The sequence below is a fragment of the Cyprinodon variegatus genome, unplaced genomic scaffold (assembly GCF_000732505.1).
Source record: "Cyprinodon variegatus isolate N-32 unplaced genomic scaffold, C_variegatus-1.0 Scaffold522, whole genome shotgun sequence".
Lineage (NCBI taxonomy): Eukaryota > Metazoa > Chordata > Actinopteri > Cyprinodontiformes > Cyprinodontidae > Cyprinodon > Cyprinodon variegatus.
The window spans coordinates 292,483-303,604 of NW_015150975.1; the positions used below are offsets into that span (position 1 = coordinate 292,483).

An 11,122-nucleotide genomic window follows, 5' to 3' on the forward strand; every position below is an offset into this window, starting at 1 on the left:
ACAATGAGCAGTACACCCACACTGAAACATGGTGGTGGCAACATCATCCTGTGGAGGGATTTATCTTCAGAGACGACTTTATATAGCAGTCCAAAAACTGAAAAATAAGAATTTTTTCTTGAAATAAATGATTTTCCTCTTTTTTGAGCAGGTAGGTAAGTAAGACGATCAACCAATGGAATAAGATGATTTATTTAAGCATAAATCAAGTAAGGGAAGCAACTCAAAAGTGCATAACATCTAATTATCTTAAGGTAAGAACACTCATTCAATTGGCTGATCATCTATTTACCTGCACAAATTAAAGGAAAACACACTATTGTAAGACATTTGTATTGATTTTTAGATCAGTGTTTGCAGTGCTACGCTTTGTGCCACATTATTTTAAATAATAGTAAAAGACTGAGAGCTGCTGAGCGGATATAAGGCTATAATGACTCCAAACGTATAATCCTTCCAGTGTTATTGTATAATGAGTTTAGCTTTCTCAGATCATAACTCCACCTTCTCTGGCAGACTGTTGTAGAGTTGGATCAATATTTGTAAGCTCTAAACACAAAGCCATCCCATTTTCTCTCTCAATTTCTTAATCGGTTTGATTGAAAAGGTTTGACTTCAGTTTAGTTCAGTTCATTGCAGGTAACCCGTCACCATCAGAGCTGGATTAAAAGCCCCTCTCAGGCCTGAGAAATCCAGACCAACATTCAGGATCAAGTGATTTAACTGTTGTAAAGAGGCACCACTCTGTCGATAGTCGCCCTGCAGATGGGACATTTCTTCGGCTCTGGCAGCGCCTCGTAGCACGGGCCGCAGGAACACACGTGACCACACTCCAGGAACACGCAGCAGCGCTCCCGGCTCAGACACACGCTGCAGCTGGTGGGAGGAACGCTGCTTTCCTCCATCTGGAGTTCACGCATACGCTTCCTCTGCTGCTCCTTGAACTCCTCCAGGATGCTCTTCTTCTTCCTGCTCTCCCTGCGGAGAACGTACCACTTCCAGAGCATGAAGAGGAGAGTGGAGCAGGTGGCGAGTCCAAACACGAGGGCCAGGATCCTCCACACCCTGACGCCGTTTACCTGCTTCCTCAGGAGAGACGCGTAGTCCTGCCGGGTGAGGAAATAGCAGAAGCCCTGTTTCGGTGGCTGCAGCTTGATCAGGTTGTTATCCAGTACCAGTTCTCCCACTCCCGTCACGCTGTCGCCAACTCGCAGCATCTCCTCCGTCTCGTGGATCCCTTTTGGTCGTTCTCCGCTGATGAAGTGGCCGATGACGTTGGACAGGGACTGGACTGTGGGGTGGAAGTTCTCATAGGTGGTTTCCAGGTCCAACTCCGCTGCATCTAGGGGACGAACAACCCGCACAGTGGTGGTGATGTCTGCATCGTGAGACCCGAGTGCAAATGGGACGGCGTTGGTGCGCTGATGGATGACTTTCTCTGTGCTATTCCTGTTTGGAAATATAGTTACACAAACAGAAGAATATGGAGTGAATTTTGTCCCGTTATTGTTGCAAAAAAAGATTACGATTTGTTAATAGAAACTTAAAAATAAAACACAATCCAGAAATGAAATTTTGAAAAGCTTCTTACTAAAAAAAAAAAAAAAAACTGAAAAGGGCCCGTGGAACCCGCCTTGCAAATCAAAAAACCCCGCAACCGGTCAAAAAAAAAAACTCCTCCGAACCTAATAAAAGTTAAATTGGTTTAAAAGAGGAAAATGGCGGCCTGGGATGGTGCAGAGACCGAGGCTCTCATTGCCTTTGGGCAGAGGACATTATCCTGGCACATAAGTTTTTGAATGTTATGGGCGCTGCCATTTTTACTTGAGTAATTCCCACCTTGAGAGCTGTAGTATTGTGGACCGCCGATATGTAGAGATGGCAAAAGTACTCACTTTCCGTACTTGAGTAAAAGTACAGATACTTGTGTTAAAAATAACTCTGGTAAAAGTGGAAGTACTGATTAAACTTCTTTACTCAAGTAAAAGTAACAAAGTACAGGCTTGTAAATTTACTTAAAGTATAAAAGTAAAAGTAGAAACCACTTTTTTCATGCCGTTGCCTACATTTTAAATGGATGTCTGCCAATAGGACTAGATCTCCGTTGTGTTCATTTTCAATCATCTCGTCGTCCATGCTACTATGCTAACGCCACCGCCACCAAGCTGCAATGATTTGCCGCGAATGAATACCGCCGAATCTGTCGATTCATCTTGTAGTGGTGCGTCAAATGCAACGTAGATTCCCATCCAATTACATTGAATTTGGTATTGATGACGTGAAAAATAATAACGGTAACTCCATTGAAATGATTCAAAACTAAAGTAACGAGCCAATTTTTTTAAATGTAAGGAGTAGAAAGTACAGATATTTGTGTAAAAATGTAAGGAGTAGAAGTAAAAAGTCGCCATAAAAATAAGTAGTAAAGTAAAGTAAAAATATCAGAAAAATCTACTTGAGTACAGTAACAAAGTATTTGTACTTCGTTACTTCCCATCTCTGCCGATGTGAGGCGAGGAACAAAACTAGCGTGATGTATAAATGGCCTTAAGAACCAACTCAAACTCGGCACAGATCGGTTTCAGAGGGGTAGTGCAAAAGGTGCAAATGTTCTGTATTCCAAATGCATTTTCCCTCATATTGAGTGTTTTTAGAGAACTGAGGGAGTCATGAGGCAAAATGCTCAGATATACACATGAAATGCCATGATTCCTCTACAGTGGACACAGAGGTTAAAGGCATACTATGCAACATTTTTCAGTTAATTAATGTGTTCCATAACGTTTTGGATGATTAAATGAGTCATTTCAGGTCAAACAAAGGTTTTCTCGGCCGCCCTGGTGGTCTGTAGGGGAAATACCGTACTTGCAATTGCAGGAGCCCTCGGTCCGCACCCACAGGCTCAGAAGTCTCGTGCATCACGAGAGTCAGTCTTGCTTTATGGTGAGAACTGCTACACGCCCCCAGTGAAAGGCATGCTCGTTGCTAGCGCAGTGGCGATATTTGTGCAGCGAGAATTTTCAAACTCGAAAATTGGAACAAAATAGTCACTTACCGCAGTAGACATGGTGATTCGTTGCGTTCGCCTGTTTGCTAAGCTCAAAACAACCGCGCCTGGCTTGGTGAGCTATATTTATATAGCTGAGCATATTTACGACAGTGCACTTTTACTTTCGTCCTCTGGGGGGAGCCTCGCTGGAAAATCAACACCGGTTGCATAGTATACCTTTAGGTGGTTGAGGGACGTTCCTGCAGTTTGTAAATAGCATTAGTTTATATGAGTCCACTGGAACCGGTTTGAGGAAGAAAAAAACCACCTTGCACCGTTAAAACATAATGTCTGAGTTTTTTACAAAGAACAACAAAGGTAACTGATTTAGTAAGATTTGTTAATTGGATTCATATTTTTTTTTTTTTTTACCTGTATTTTTTCCCTTCATGCAAAATAGATTTATTAAAGGTAAAAGAAACATAAAGAAAAAAATCCTTTGTTCGCCGGTTTCCCTGAGGAGAAAACCCAACAGGAAACAGTCTGTGACATTTAGAGTGTGGCATTTGCAGATTTGTTAACAACGTGTTGCTGCTAATAAACTATCCAATAACAAACTGATGGCAGCAGTTCATCAATTTCCTCCCTGATTAATATCTGAATAATCCGCCTACAAGATAAGGTACATGACAAACGGACTCTGGGAATCTGTTATGTGGGGCTGCTGTCTGCGACAGCGTCACCACCTGCTCTGACATCACTATTACATGCTAGATTTAAATAGTTTTATTAAATCATTCTCAATCTGCTTATGTGTGAAATTCTGATGTCAGTGCTGGGACTGGATGCCAGAAAAGCATTTAATAAAAGCAAAATAGGCAAATGCTTTTTTATGTTTATTAAAACAAAAGGAAAGCTTATAGGCAGAATAGGAAAGCATCACCTGTTATATTTCCTCCACTCACCATAAGTGTGTGGTGCGATTCCACACCATCTTTTCCTCCTTCACAGTCAGCCTCTCGATGACTCCTTTGCAGTTATCAACGAACTGGCTGCTGAGAGTCTCCTTCACGGATCTCACCTCACCTGCAGCAGGTAACAACTATTACAATTAAAGCAAAGGATGAACTAAGATCTTATTTAGGATTTAAAGAACACTTAGCAAACCTTCTATGACAGCATAGGGGAAACATCTTCCGGGGGTTTCAGACAGGATGGCTTTTAAATCCTGATCTATGGAGACTTTCTTGGCTTCCTGTGTTTAAACATGAGATCCGATGTCATATTACTCGTGGTAAATTACAACATTTGCCATTTTTGTGCAGGAAACATGGCTGACCTTTAAACAGGAAGCAATTTTAACTCTGTTTCTGTAGATGGAGTAAAATACAGCAGTCAGCGCAGAGCTGGTGGCTAAAACCACAATCTGTGCCGTTGAAGGTTTTCCACTCGACTCCATTCTGAGATCATTTAGGACCACTTTGTGCTGAACTGAGGGACATAAACAGATAAATGCATCAGAATTCCATTTTCTTTTACTGTGCAGTTTAACTTTCTTTTACATTACAGAAAAATATCCTCAAATATTAACTGCACTGTCTTCAGTCTTTATAATGTGACTAAATGTTCTTAAAAGAAAATCAACATGTGAATAATAATCAATTGAAATCCATTTTTTTCAGTAGTGGATGAGCTAATTTTTTAGTTATTTAGTCCAAATGTTGGTTTTATTTATTTTCGCTTGGTTTACTGTTGTAGTATTTTACACATCTGGACTTAACGTAATAGTCTTCGTCTTCTTGCCGATGTTCTAGATGTTTTTCAGATTAGACAAAAAATATTTAAGTACATTCTAAGTGTAAAAAAAAATTAAAAAAATGAAAGATCCAACTTGCCTTACTAAGTAGGCGTTACCAACAGAAGCCAAAGCATTTTATTGGTTTTAAAGAGGTGAATTAGACAGATTTATTTGTCATTTTGTTTACACAAGTGTAAAACAAAAAGAAATTGGATACCTTTGTGACGCCTTTACTTTTTTAGTTGGCTTCCTTTTTAACAATGAATTCATTTGAGACAATTAAATTCAGTGTTATTTCATAGTATATATGTTGAATGAATATATTTTTTTTAATATATAAATGTTTTAATTGGACTGTTCTTCCTGCTGCCCTCTGGGAAGAGGCTTCGCAGCATTCAGGTCCAGCAGATTCTGCAACACCTTCTTTCCCACCGCCATCAGATTGCTGAACTGTTGAAACACTCATGTCACAGACTCTGCATCACACTGACAAACCCAAACCAAAAATACTGCATGTTTGCATCATGTTTTTTTCTCCCACACTGTTTACATTTGATCACTGCTGCACTTTATGGAAATATTCTGAAAGCTGTACAAAACCAAATTTAATTTTGTTTACACTCTGTGTAAACAACATGACAATAAAAGTTGTCTAAGTTGTGATCATTTATTAATTTAGATAATAAATGACTTATTATGTTTAAAAGTTAATCTGGATTATAGTGACTGTCATGATATTTAACATACAGAATGACCATGAAGCAAAGCATTACACCTCCAGACTATCAAACTGCTAAATGGGCTGGTTTTATAGAGATGCAGCTATTATTTTGATTATTTTGCTAACTGATTAATATGTCTGTTATATTTTTAATTAATCAAGTAATAACCAGAAAAAAAGCTCCTTGAAGAAGATTTTATACAGAATTTAAACCAGAAGCTAAAACTGCCATTTAAGGAGATCTGGATAGAGCATTCTGACAGACAAAAAGGTTTTTTTTATTTTCTTAAATGAAAAAATTGTATATATTCTTTGTAATGTTGGTATAATTACTGCTCTGAATGATATGGTTCTTACAGCTAATGGCATGCTTTAGAGTCTCTGTAGAACAGTTAATGAATAATTGATTGCTAAATTAGTTGACAATCATTTAAACAATCAATAAATCACAATTGATCTGATTAATCATTTCAGCGCTGGAGCTGGTCACACTTGGTGATGAGCAATTGATTATATGATGTGTTAATCCCTTCAAAATAATCAGTGTGTTCACACATACAAATTCCATTTTAGTTTTATGCAAAATACATTGATTGAGTTTAATCAGGTTAAAAAAATCTTTCAACCAGCAAACTGATCAAAATTCTAAAAGTTTTTTGCTGTTAAATGATTTTAAAGTAAAGTAATTCTTGTCACTGGTATGAACTAATGTTTATTGGAGCTTATTAAGTGTCATAAACATTAGAAAACAATTAACCGGTTATTAAAATCAATTAAAAGCCTTTTTCTTAGTAAAAAGAATTCCATTATCTTTAAATAAACACATATATACCCACATACATACATTCATATATATATATATATATATATATATATACACACACACATACATACATATATATATACACACATACACACACACACACACACACACACACACACACATATATATATATATATATTTTTTTTTTATAGATCTATGAGTATGTTTACCATACATACCCCTATTATTAGCTTTATTTACATTCACCTACACTAACAGTAACTCTTTAAGGAAGTCAATAAAATAAACAGATCAGTGACTAAACAGGAAGTTAGCTTCATTTAACGCAGGCATAAATGAATCAAAGCAATCAAAATAGCACTACTATGTTAGTCGATTTAATAAATGTTATTTTTTTTTTTACAGAACCTACTGTTTACGTCTTTCTTTTACATTTACATAACCTTCAATTTTTGGAATTAACTAGCTATGGTTAGCATTACTAGCAAACAAACTAGCTACCACTTTCCTACCTGAGCAGACTAGCTGACATTAAACGAAAGCAGTTTGCTAACCATGGTTGAACTACAACGGAGAGAACATCTGACACCGTATTAATAAAGTTATCAATTACTTTAAATGTTAACAATAAATATGATTTGAGTTACCTTTGTTCACCTTCGTAGTGTCAGTAGCAGCTGCAGCTGAGCAGAATATGTGCAGTTCTGCTTTTCGCCAGCAGATGTCAGTAAAGGATTGTGAAATCTGGAACCATTCTTCTTCTACATCCCAATGAATTCTATTCCAAACTTAAACCTGAATTTCCCAGTTATTTAATGCAAAAAAAATTACGTTTAATCTAAAAAAATGCATCTATTATTAGTTAATTTATCTAAGAACTTTAAATACGCATTTTCTTTTCTATGTTTTTATTTTTAATTATTACTGTAGTGTATATTCTTAGGTGCAGCTCAGTAAATTTGTAACCAAAAAGCAATCAGGTTTCATTGATTTCGTTAGACAATAAAAAGGCAACTGAGATTTACAACAAAGAGTCATATATTTCACTTTGTGTTTTAACTCTTAGGGGGGAGATCTGATGGTTAGGGAGCTGCAACCTCACTGTAAATCTGGCTCCCTGAGCAAGACCCTGCAGCCATGGGCGTAGGTTTGCATAGGGACCATACAGACATGTCTCTACCAATATTTTGGACCGACCTACTTGTCCCTACCAACAATTAGATGTGAATAACATGTTTATAATTTACAATACAGCTTTGTTGCAGCAGTAGAGGAGTTCTGGATGGAGAATATTGACAGACAAAAACATTTTTGATCTAAAATGCAAAATGTTTATATATATTTTGTACAATTTTGGTATAATTCCTGCTCGAAGCGGGTTGCTCTGTGAGCTAAAGTCATGTTTTAGAGTCTCTACACTCCAGTTAACGATGAATCGATTACTAAATTTGTTGACATTTTAGTAATTATTTAATCTAATGAATTGTTTCAGCCCAAGATAAAATACATGATATGGGTTAAATAGAATAACTAAAGCCTAGATGACTTGTAGAGTGAAATTAATATTCTAAATGTTCAGTGTCAGTTCCAGTGCTCATGTAAATACAATAAATGTATTTGGTGTCCCTTGACTCTATTATTTTGCTTTGTTTCATGATACAGAGAGAATATTTAAAAGATAAGAGTGGGTTTTCCCTCTGTTTACCTCTGCTCAATTGTATATCTTCAAATGAAAAAACAGGATAAATTCACATATAACAGACATATTTAGACAATATTCTGTTAAATAGGCACAGATTTACTTTCTGTCTTAGTCGCTGGTAATTTCAAATGCAAACCTTTTCAAAGTGGAATTTAGTCATAATTCCAGTAATTATAATGCCAGTGATGCTTCAAACATTGATTAACAGCATCTAGTGTGTGTAACGCTTATAAAATTTGTATAAATGTAGCAAGAAATGTTGCTTTTCTCTTTAAACAAAATACACCCTGATTTTCACGTCAAGCATAAAAAAATGACAATGCATATTTTTGCATAGGACCAATGACATCAGACCAATAGTGTCCCTGCCAAAGTTTAAATCAAACCTACGCCTGCAGCACTCCGTCCCTGGAGTGTACAAGCTACCCTCTGCTCCCAAGGAATGCGATTAATATAAGTACAAATTCTGCTCTGATTTTGCATTTTAATAATAAATGTGCTAATTGTATTTTAATTATTTACTGTCACTATTCTATAATGATTATGGCTTCCAGCCAATAGTGGAGTCAACATTTTTGTTGTTGTGGGGGGCCACAGGGGGACAAGACTGTCTGAGGGGGGTCCACAAACTATATTGATACAATTCTCAATTATTTGCACTTGGAGTTTCTTAACTCTAAATATATTTAACTATATGATTGGGAAAGATTGGTTTATGTAACTATAATGCAAAAATAAGAAAATCTAAAACACAACTTGGCAGATGTCTGCATGTGAATGTGTTTATGGATGATTTGATATCTTCAAAACAGAAAATAAAAAAGTGCTATATAAGTATAAGCTGTTTGAAACTTTACCATGTTAAATGTTCTATCCGTTCATTCTCCCTATGCTGGTCACATTTCCCCACATTGTGTTTTTTGTTTTTTTAAAAGTATTTTTAAGCCATTAATATTTCCTCCTTTCTGGTTCTTCTTCCAGTTATCATCTCTTCTGCTGTCTTAATGATTATCAAATTAATAATTGTGTCTTTTTGTGCTGAATTTTCAGAAAAACTTCAGGCTTTAAAGGTTTCTTTGACGTGGATCCTGAAGTCAGTGGATCTCCTCATTGCAAGATTTGCTGAGGCCAAGACTCAATCAATAAGATTTTAGGGACAAAAGGAAGACAATACAGAGAACATAAGAAAAGAGGACAGTGAAATCAGACATTTTATTTAATGACCTTACAAATTTGCACTATTTAGAAGGAACCTCAGACTCCATACGACATGAAACAAATATCCATCCATAGGGATTATTGAGTAAAATGTCTGTAACATTTACCATTTGATTTTTATTTAGATTAGATTAGATGAGCTTTATTGATCTCACAGTGGAGAAATTCACTTGTCACATATTGGCATTGAAGTCAAAGAAGGTGCAAACAAGGAAGAAAAAGGTGCATTAAGAATAAACAATAAACAATATATATACAGTATATCCAGGTATATACAGTATATCAAGATAAATAAGGATTAAGGTGCAAGTGTACATGTATCGCACACAATGAAAAACAAAATAAAAATAAGAAATAAAGAAATAAGAAATAAAAAAATCAATTGCCACTTGCCAATAAAATCAATTTTTTTTTTTTTTTTTGCAAATACAAAAAAATAAAATAAATAAAAAATAATAATAACTTCCCCCATAGTTTAGCTCTTTAGTAAAAGCATAAATAAGTAAGAGACCTGCCTTTACTATCCTAGTTATTCCAACAGTTGGTTATTTTTCACTTCTCCACATTGAGTAAGCATCAAGATGCTTTTGCCACAGCAGAGCACATAACCTTAGTGCCTCAATGTGATCAAATTACAGGTGGCTTCTGCATCAAAATGCAGCTGTGCACCTTGGAGCTATGCAGAGGGACAGAGGTCTGTATCATGACTCGAGAAGACTTGGCTGCTAAATGCCCGCTTCAAGGATTAGAAATGACTTTGGTTTCAGCTGTAAATCATATAATAAACTCACAGAAACAGCATCTTGAAAAGAAAACAAAAACATATGTTCTCTAATTTATTGATTGTTTGGACATAATGTTTTACTTATTTCCAAATATCTCAACTCAGTTGGGATTGTTCTTGTAGTTGGGTCTGGTCTTGTTGCTGCTAGAGGTGATCTGTTGCAGTTGGAAATATAATGAAATACAGTAAGCAGATTACTTTACACAGAACTGGAAAACAACAGACTTTTCTTCAAATAAATTATCTTCTATTGTTTCAGAGACTGAAATATTACATTCATTGGCTCAACAGATTTTGAGATTAAATATTATATTAATTTTAAAAATTAATATTTTATGTTTTAAGATTAAAAAAATACATTTTAAGTAGTTACAACCAGTTTTTAAGGCTTTAGGAATAGAGCAAACTATAGTGACACTCATTATTCAACATATGGAGAAAAGTTAACCTCCCCAAGAGTTTCCTTCCCAGCAAAATGACTCCAAATATGCGGATCAATTACCTCGATTGTCACAAAAGAACCAAGAGCTTCCTGAGTTATAAGTTTCTTGGCAACATCTGTAAACATCAGTTTTAATGATTCAGCAATAAGGAAAACCTGAAGCAAAAATGATCTCCATGGGGCAGCGTCAAGCTGCGGACCAAAAGAAAACACAACATTCCACACTGTTTTCCACAAAAAACACTATTGATATTCAAAATACTTGGGATCATTGAATCGTTGTGGAAAGATGAGATAAAAGAAGATATTTTTAGAAGGTGTGCATTCTGTTATATCTAGGAAAAAAAGATCAGAGAATGTCTGAAAAAAGGCATCACTGACATCCAGAGGTGGAAAGAGTACAAAAAAATTGTAAAAGTATCTTTATTTGCCTAAATTTTACTCAGAGTAAAAGTAAAATTACCCATCTCAAAATTTACTCAAGTAAAAGTACAAAATTACTTCATTAAAAAAAAAAATTAAAAGTTACTTTGAGTTATTTAATGCAAAAAAGGATGAGTCATGAATCAAATTGAGCACAAGGTGTTTTAATCGATTTCAAGGCGTATTTCAGTGGACATCCACAATTGCAAAAGATCAGCTGGGCTAAAGAACATACTTCCTCACAGCACAAGGACAGACACA

General features: G+C 35.8%; 1 protein-coding gene across 1 annotated transcript; it reads right to left on the reverse strand.

The window, feature by feature from the left end:
• Positions 1 to 291: 291 nt before the first annotated feature.
• Positions 292 to 6,995, reverse strand: mul1 (mitochondrial E3 ubiquitin protein ligase 1). The gene is made up of 5 exons (XM_015391038.1): positions 6,940 to 6,995; positions 4,329 to 4,480; positions 4,157 to 4,244; positions 3,955 to 4,075; positions 292 to 1,449 (listed from the first exon to the last, which is right to left on the reverse strand). Exons 2-5 carry the CDS (start codon positions 4,446 to 4,448, stop codon positions 720 to 722), a joined length of 1,059 nt encoding a protein of 352 aa, XP_015246524.1. The 5' UTR covers positions 4,449 to 4,480; positions 6,940 to 6,995; the 3' UTR covers positions 292 to 719.
• Between the last annotated feature and the right edge of the window lie 4,127 nt (positions 6,996 to 11,122).

What these genes read in the sequence shown, in the direction of transcription:
- mul1 (XM_015391038.1), bottom strand. Translation starts at nt 4,448, where the DNA reads ATGGAGTCGAGTGGAAAACCTTCAACGGCACAGATTGTGGTTTTAGCC. An exon ending in AAATTGCTTCCTGTTTAAAG is followed by an intron (nt 4,245 to 4,328) that starts GTCAGCCATGTT and finishes GTTTAAACACAG; the next exon opens with GAAGCCAAGAAAGTCTCCAT. An exon ending in CCCCTATGCTGTCATAGAAG is followed by an intron (nt 4,076 to 4,156) that starts GTTTGCTAAGTG and finishes TACCTGCTGCAG; the next exon opens with GTGAGGTGAGATCCGTGAAG.